This window comes from Cornus florida, unplaced genomic scaffold (assembly GCF_030987335.1).
Source record: "Cornus florida cultivar Cherokee Brave unplaced genomic scaffold, ASM3098733v1 CherokeeBrave_3.0.0_Hap2_Chr02, whole genome shotgun sequence".
Classification (NCBI taxonomy): Eukaryota; Viridiplantae; Streptophyta; class Magnoliopsida; order Cornales; family Cornaceae; genus Cornus; species Cornus florida.
In genome coordinates, this window is record NW_026775572.1 from 10,821,381 (window position 1) to 10,829,622 (window position 8,242).

Sequence of the window (8,242 nt, forward strand, 5' to 3'; positions counted from 1 at the left end):
AATAATTATTTAGTCAAAAACAACACTTTAAAATTAAGCTTATTTGAGAAAATAATAAATTGTTATTAATACCTCTATATCCTTTTAAGACCTCCCCAAAAACTTAACTTATAGTATTTGGTGTGATACCGAATTAAGGTCTAAGTTGATACTAATATTAATTTTACTGGTCAAAAACAAGGCATTGCCTATTAACCCAGAGAAAGAAACCTATGCTGCTATGCATAACCAACAACCCATATATTAAGTGTTTTCCCATATGAATCCAACGTGGGTCTTTAAAAAAAAATTCCTCTAACACTAGTCTATTTTCGTTAGCCTCTAATGGCAGTTACACTTTCTTCTAAGTACAGTTCTCTCGACTCTACACTAAAGAAAATGCAGTTTAACAAAAAGACTGCCTTACTTTAGATATGCTTCTTTCAACCCAAGAGCTCAATTAAAGAAGACTAATAATACCAAGTAAGCACAACTTTTTAGCTCTAAGTGCTTTGGCAAGACATCACATTTATTGCTGCAATTCTTCTGCATAACAATTTGGAAAACCACTGATCCGACCACTATAGGTGATATCTTAATCTGAAGCATTGGCAGGAGGCATAATCAATTACATGTTCAGAACATAATGAAAAACAGGCTCTCAGAGTGTCGGGACATCGATGGTCAAACTTCTAACCTCCTTGTTCTGCTCTGTGTTCTTTCATAATTAAAATAAAATTTGATGTCACAATCCCAGAGGTAGAAAACAATTATTCTAAATATTTAAAGGTGGATAACATGAAAAAATTACATAACCATTGCTATCGAACATCAAAAACGACTAGTGACTTGGGAAAAGAGGGCCTTGAAATCCTTTGTCGGCGTACCAGTTCCCTCGGGCTTTGAGGACAGATCAAGTGCCTTAAATTTGGCCTCCTCAAACTGCAGTGCCTGTACATAAGGTATCATATAATATGCTACTCAGTTCGGAGAAGAATTGAATAGTAAATAAGTGTTAACAAAAGCACCACATCTTGTGAATAAAATACCTGAATGCAGACTTCTGCAACATCAGCCCTGGCAATAGTTCTCATTTCCGTCTTAAGAAGCTCATCATCCTTTCCGACAAGTAATTCTCGGATACCGCCTTCTTTGTCTTGCAAGCCTCCAGCTCTATATCAGCCACAAAAGTGCAAGAAAAAAATCTAGCTAAAAAAGTATATAGCAGAACAACAAACACATTATCGAAGTAATTGAATATCAATATATATTACATGATTTCATTGATCAATGACTTTATCATGTGCCACCATGTATAGGAAATTATTTTGCAAATTATCATTGCCTTGGATTGAAGCATGTCATATTTCCTCACCTATCACTCATAAGGATCAAAAAGGTGATATGAATCAGTATGCACCTTAATAAGTTACGTATGGAGATCGGAGACGTTATGCCACATAGCATGACTTATACTCCCATTTTCTGTTTAATGTATTAACTACATTTTAAGATGGTATCCAAAACACCATCAAATACATGATGTCTACCATTTTCTATCGAGTTTATTTTATCCAAAAGCATAAGAAACAATAATGAGTAATCGTGAAAACAAAAGCAAAGGGAGACAGGAATACCTTATAATTGTGTATGGGATTCCAGAGTCAGCCAGATACTGTTCAGCCTTTCGCTTCCAAACCTGTAATAGGGAAAACATAATAGAATAAAATTCATTTCAATTAATTTTCTTGATGAATAATGATTATATGGAGGAAAAAAAAGGGGGGTTTTTATTGATGGAAGCAGTTCCAAGGAAAAGAAAGAAAGCACCAATTCCATAAAATAGGAAGCATCTGATTCAAATGAGGCATCCAAATTCTCTACAAGTGATATTTCATATTCAAGCACAGTTTCAATGAACTCTTCTGCTTGCATCAAAGGTGTGGAATTTATACTAGCTTGTCAAGTTGGAACATTTAAACTCTTGGTGCCTATATGCAAAAAAATTATCATGTTTTAACAAGACACAACATCAACAATTTTGGAAAGAGTTTCTTGTAAAAAATGACATGCAAAGAATTAGAAGTTAAGAGGTAGAGTGCATGAAGGTAAAATTTATGAAATCCTTCCTCATCATCATAAACACAAAGCCAAAGGGAACAAGAGGAAAAATGAAATAATTTTCCAGGAGCAAAACAGTACATACCAATATCTTCCCATTTCCTATGTTGTTCAAAGGGTTGTTCAGGTCTGTTCCTCCCATTGACCCGACCAACACAATTTGCTTCACTCCTGCAGCTTTAGCTATACAGTATACACACAGATTGTATAATTCAGCAAAACACATACAAAGTAAACAATATTTGATAAAAAGAAAAAAAGATTAGAATGGCACCAGCATCTATTTGATTCTTCTGTCCAATCCAGTCAACCTAACACAATACAATTCAATCAGGAAGAAAGCAAAAGATTATAAAAAGTTCCAAGGTGGTCAAGTTAAACAATTACCTGCTCAGGATAAGCTCCTTCTTCAAAGTAAAACTCCGGTCTTCCACCTTTACTTGGATCAAACCCAGGTTTCATCTTTGGCACAGCACTTGTAAGAATTATGAGAGCATCAATCCCTTGGATTGCAGGAAGAATGCTGTCAGCATCTCTTATATCCCCAACAAAAACATCATCCGATCCACCAATTTTCTCCTTGCTCTCTTCTGTTCTTGCCAACCCTCTACCAACATACTGATCTGATCTCTCCTTCAATTTCTTGTAAACAATTTGACCTGAAAAAAATCAAGCAACACAATAACATCTGGAAAAAAAAAAAAAACCCTTCACTATCACAAAGAGGTTTAGGTTTATACAATTATGATCAAAACATTATAACCCCCTTTTAAGCAAATTGATTATAAAGAAGGCATAAGCAGGGATGGAGCTATTTGGGGCTCAGTGAGGGCAGTGGCCCCATCACAAAGTAAAAGACATTTTAATTTTTTAGCATTTCGCAGTCAGATAAGTAGATAGAACACAATGAGTCAAGCCCTAAAAGTTCCAATGCAGTGATTCTTTCATGAGATCAAAACCATTCATAAAATTAACTACAACCCACATCTTCAATTCAATATGCTATTGATCTGCATAGTTGCCAGAACAATCTTTGTTGCTTCCATTATTTCCCAACATGTTGATCTCCAATGAGTAGCTTAAATTTGCTACTAAATTTATCAACAGCTCTAGCAATTAAGTTAACACTAAGTAGGAATTGACAAAATTTGAAATTAATGTTTGGATAAAGCCCTTCAATTAATGTTTGGACCCTCCAATCAGGTTTATGAATTTCCCTCTTTCCCCAATTCGAGTTATAAACCTATTTCATTCACATTTTATTTTAACAGAAACCCAATATTCTCTCACACCCCCTAAAAACACATCCATAAATTAACCCTAAAACCCCAGTTAAAATAACACATCTTTGTATAAGCATTGCGTAGTATTCAATAAAAGATAGGGTGGAGGTGGTACGTACCAGTTCTACCGCCAGCTCCGGTGACGAGAACAGTGCTTCGGTTGAGATTCGCCGTTGCTGACGAGAGAGAAACCACCGCAAGTCTTCTGAGTCGACCATTCTTTAAATTCGTTCTTTGTTGTTGAATCAATGGTGGCAAAGAGGTCAAAGTTTGCGGAAGCGAAATGAGGGACTTGGCTACACAGTATTTGTGATTACCACGGTGGATAGAACAGGAGGTGAGTGGTACGAATGGGACACGTGTTGCAGTAGCCATTGGACGGAGACTAGTAGGACGGAATAGTGTCCATCCGATGGTGGAAGGTGAGCGGAATTGGGGCGAACCAGAGGTAGCTCAGACGTGTGTTTCTCTATAGCCTAGCCGTTGTAGACGAGTTTTACTTTTAACGTTTGATTTTCCTTATCTATTTGTCTGTTCACCTTATCTTTGCTTCGGTTTGTTAATCCCACGCTCATCATCCCGCGCGTTTCTCCAAAACACCAATATTTGTGCCATTGGTCTGCTAGTACTGTGTAGTATAGAGTCCGGATCCAGTGCAGTAGAGCATGGGTATTCTACTTACATCAGACAGCTGATGCACATGTGTAATGTTGTGAGCCGTTTGATGCAGCACAACATCAGTGCAACAATGCTCTACTCTGGAATAGATGTGTTGATATATTGAAGAAAGAAAAAAACAATGCTGAAAAAATTTGAGCCCTAACATCTTCATTCCCTCCATTCATTTATGTATATTTTTTGAAACTGGGGTTTGTTCAAAAGCCTATCCCATTTTTACTTTTTAGATAATTAAGTATAAGAATTAAATTCTTAATCTTGTCTAGCACTATGTTGTTTCATTTTCACTATGATGCAAGGATTATGATGCCTAACCAAGCTTGTTAGAAACTTGTTTAGATTTAAGGCTACAAATGAAACGAGCTGAGTTTCAGATTGTTCGTGTTGAATTTCATTCATTTATATACGGGCAAACGAAAGAGATTTTGCCGTGCCATTTGTCTTTCTGCTTCTACTTTCCCTGTTTGTTCTGGATTGGCATATTTAAATAACTGCTTACACATGCTTCATAATACATCAATTATGTTTCTATTCACGAATAACTTCATCATCAAACCAAGAAGAGGTCATCTCCATAACTCTTCTATCTTTGGCATAGCATGTCCAGCCCTAAACAGCAGATGATTTGCATACGTACCTGTTTTGCAGCACTTTTGCCTAACATACAAATTCTATACGGTGACCACGCCTCGTATACAATATCAAGCCACTTCACCCTAATTCTTTACCAAATCTGACAAATTGTTAATGTAGTTACGAAACCAACAGCCTTGATAGTTGCCAACTTCACAAATTTATGGCCCAATGTACAGCCACCTTGGCAAGTATATAAATATGTCGCGTGATTAGTGCAGTTTTTTTATCTTGTGTATGACCAAACTGATTATGACTGCTACAGAAAACTAGCCACACTGATTGTTGCCAGATAAATTATAATTTATTGATTCACAGCGAAACATCTACATCATTTAATAAGACATGAAATTGGGATGATTAGATACCATAAACATGGTTTCTTTCATCATAACAATGAGTATGACATGAATCTAAGCTGTTACAGATGTCTCCACAACAACCTTGCCTGTGTAGCCAACTTCAGACATCTTGTCAGCCTCCCAAAGCTCTGGTAACGCTTCCCGGAAATTGTGGATGCTTTCTAATGCGTAGTCTGCGCCTTTAGTTCTTTGAGAAGTCCCAACCTGCATATATTAATTGGTCGGAATAGCATATTATTGATCTAGTTAGGTAAAAAGAGAAAAAAAATGTTGGTAATTTTAAGGAAGTAAAGAAATCACTTTAATGGTACAAAAATTTCAATTTACCAGCACTGTGTGGAGACCAACACGCTTTCCAGCTTGTATGTTGCGGACACTGTCATCAAAAAATAGCTAAAGAGCAACAAAATTCAACAATGGGGAAGCATTAGTGTATTGTCACTAAAATAGGAATAAATTTGAAATAATCAATGCACTAGTCCAAAAGCTAATCATCTTACTGCTTTGTGAGGGTTGATGTTGGCCATTTTGAGAGCCTGTTCAATGGCATCTTCTGATGGTTTGCACACAATTGGTGTCTTTGGTAAAACCGACCCTGGATTAGGTTGAGAAAAATGTCCAATAATGTCAAATATTTCAGTGCTATTTGTAGCAGTAGATGGTGGAGAGCCCATGAACTCAACATCATCCTCATCATCCGATATGGTGCTCTTATGAATGGGATTCAGTGTCTCAAAGCAGATAATCCCTTCAAAACAGTCTCCCAACCCTAGTCTACTAAGAGCTTTAATGGCATGAATCTTGTCTGCATTTGTGAAGATCTAAAATACGGGGAAAAAAAGGAAATTAATATAAAAACTCAACACTAATACTCTTCAGAATGTTACCCATTTGAAGCAAGGGACTTACAACTTTCCGAATAGGCAAGCTTAGCAACAGGCTTCTTAAAACAGGGTCCGGTTTTAGATTCTGATAAGGCAATCTCCCATGAACAAAACTGCAAACAGGGAAGTGAACACCTTTGTCAGATACCAAACAAACAAGGGAAAAAAATGAGAGAGAGAACTATGAAAATACAAGGAGAGTTCCCAACCTGTGATATTCATCATAGTCGAAGTCATAGCCAATTGCCTGCAAAAGAGATATCCCACGAATAAGAGCCAATTAAAAAAATGGTCTTGGCTTAACATTTACAGAATGACAAAGGTAAGAAATTCAAGCCATACCCTAAGACCTGCCATTGTTGTACCATAATTTTTGTACAGTAGGTTACCCAATTCGGTGATTTTGCTCTCGTCTATGCCAAGCTTTTCAACCATATAATCTACAAAGGGTCATCCGAGTAACATTAGGAAGAAGAGAAACAATATAATAACAATATAGGAGAGGATTAGGGGAGAAACAATGACACAGAAGTCAGAACTACCTTTAATATTCTTGCTGCATACAGTTGCCAGACCAGAACTAAGGGGATAAAGAGTATCGTCTAAATCTGCAAGTCCAAACACAGTATAATTAATCCTTGCCACAGGTTATTGCAGTTTGGTAACCAGGTTTCTGAAGAAAAAAAGCTTACCAAACAGAAGACAATCATACTTTGGGCTCTGAGCTTGTTTGAAGCGGTTCTCGTAATCCATTTTGATCTAGAAAAACTGGAGTAGAGAATGAAAAGAAGTGAGCATTACCCACCAAGTTAATCTAAATCCACCCAATGTAATATTAACATTCAATCTAATTCTCAGTCTGCAAACTTTCATGATCTAATAAAAAATTGGATCTGTTACAAATGGAAGATATATTGCCAACCAAATTACACGGGACAAGTCTTGTAAAGTTTGTAAATGGACAATTTGTAACCACTACCTCATATTCAACCAAAAAAGGTGGACCAGAAACTTTATGGGTTTACAGTTTTCAAACAAAATTCTAGAACTCAAAACTCTTAAATAATTTAAACAAATAGTTGTCCATAAATAAAAAAAAATAAAAAATAATAAAAACTTTAGCATCTTTACAAGTATAACAATAAGACAGTTGTTTAATCAAACTTTCATAAACAGAATTCAATTTTCACTGCGCATCTTAGCAAGGAACCAAGTACAATTCAACTTAAAAAAAAAATAAATGACCACACTTTAACAGGAAGAAGAAAAAAAAATGTTAGAATTTTGGGAGAATTGAGTCCCAAAATCCATCAGCATGAAATCAATATAGATTAAAGAGAAAGAAAAAGGCTTCAACAAATGTGAGGCCACACATGAACAACAATCATATTTGGGCATAAAATAAAGTAAAAAGTAACAAGATTTTGGAATCACAAACTTCATTGAAATGAAATGTGAGAAATCCAAATTAATAAGTAAACTCAATTTTGAAACCATAAATCACGTATTAAACCCTAAAGCTCTAGTCTCTGCTAACTTTCAGACCGTTGATATTATGATTTAAGACTCCATTAATCAAGAAAACACAAATTCCCTGAACTCTGAGATTAAATAACGATAAAATTGAAAATGTAATTATTTCCACTTGCAAAAACTGTATTTATCAGGCATAGAACATAATTTCAATACGAAATGAAAGAGAATCAAACACGAAAAAATGGGAAAACCTCAAGAACAGAAACGTACCAAGTTCAACAGAGGAATGTTAGAGAGAGAAAGTAATGGGACGAAGAGGAAGGGCAATGGTAGAGGAGTGAGAGCTGCAGAGAGAGAAAGTGATACAACAAGATTGAAGGATGCAGGGGAGAAGGGAGGAAGAAGTGGAGGCAGAGGTCGGGTTTAAATAGGCAAACCGTTAGAGTATTTTGATTTAATAATAAAAATATATAAATATTAATTGAATCACGACTAAAATGTGTTTGTTATACTTTATACAATTACCGCGTAAAGTCGTACTAAAATTTGTTTTATACTTTATACAATTACAACGACTGGAAGTCATGGTTTTATTATACTTTAATATTACTTTGGTTCGGTGATATTACATAAATATCCCGAGAGACTACAAAGTGGTTGCCAGACGTATTGGACTTGAATTATTTGAGCACGTGGCAACTTCAAAGGTGGGCTCTGTTAGTATCTTCTTCAAATTACTAAAATAACCTATTATTTATTTTTATTTTTTAAATATTATATATATACCTATTTATTTATTTTAAATATGTTTGGACTGAAAATCTCA

General features: G+C 35.6%; 2 protein-coding genes across 2 annotated transcripts; both read right to left on the reverse strand.

Annotated features, from left to right (window-relative positions):
- Window positions 1–660: 660 nt before the first annotated feature.
- Window positions 661–3,892, reverse strand: LOC132293556 (uncharacterized protein At5g02240-like). Its single transcript, XM_059791093.1, has 7 exons — window positions 3,503–3,892; window positions 2,488–2,759; window positions 2,375–2,411; window positions 2,186–2,283; window positions 1,617–1,678; window positions 1,029–1,152; window positions 661–930 (listed from the first exon to the last, which is right to left on the reverse strand). Exons 1-7 carry the CDS (start codon window positions 3,756–3,758, stop codon window positions 811–813), a joined length of 969 nt encoding a protein of 322 aa, XP_059647076.1. The 5' UTR covers window positions 3,759–3,892; the 3' UTR covers window positions 661–810.
- Window positions 3,893–4,976: 1,084 nt separating this feature from the next.
- LOC132293557 (uncharacterized protein C24B11.05-like) lies at window positions 4,977–7,834 on the reverse strand. The gene is made up of 9 exons (XM_059791094.1): window positions 7,687–7,834; window positions 6,633–6,708; window positions 6,483–6,548; window positions 6,283–6,380; window positions 6,150–6,187; window positions 5,966–6,053; window positions 5,557–5,877; window positions 5,384–5,449; window positions 4,977–5,260 (listed from the first exon to the last, which is right to left on the reverse strand). Exons 2-9 carry the CDS (start codon window positions 6,691–6,693, stop codon window positions 5,108–5,110), a joined length of 891 nt encoding a protein of 296 aa, XP_059647077.1. The 5' UTR covers window positions 6,694–6,708; window positions 7,687–7,834; the 3' UTR covers window positions 4,977–5,107.
- Between the last annotated feature and the right edge of the window lie 408 nt (window positions 7,835–8,242).

What these genes read in the sequence shown, in the direction of transcription:
- LOC132293556 (XM_059791093.1), bottom strand. Translation starts at nt 3,758, where the DNA reads ATGGCTACTGCAACACGTGTCCCATTCGTACCACTCACCTCCTGTTCT. An exon ending in AAGGAGCTTATCCTGAGCAG is followed by an intron (nt 2,412 to 2,487) that starts GTAATTGTTTAA and finishes GTATTGTGTTAG; the next exon opens with GTTGACTGGATTGGACAGAA. An exon ending in ATCCCATACACAATTATAAG is followed by an intron (nt 1,153 to 1,616) that starts GTATTCCTGTCT and finishes TGGCTGATATAG; the next exon opens with AGCTGGAGGCTTGCAAGACA.
- LOC132293557 (XM_059791094.1), bottom strand. Translation starts at nt 6,693, where the DNA reads ATGGATTACGAGAACCGCTTCAAACAAGCTCAGAGCCCAAAGTATGAT. An exon ending in GACTATGATGAATATCACAG is followed by an intron (nt 6,054 to 6,149) that starts GTTGGGAACTCT and finishes CCCTGTTTGCAG; the next exon opens with TTTTGTTCATGGGAGATTGC. An exon ending in TTGGTCTCCACACAGTGCTG is followed by an intron (nt 5,261 to 5,383) that starts GTAAATTGAAAT and finishes TAATATATGCAG; the next exon opens with GTTGGGACTTCTCAAAGAAC.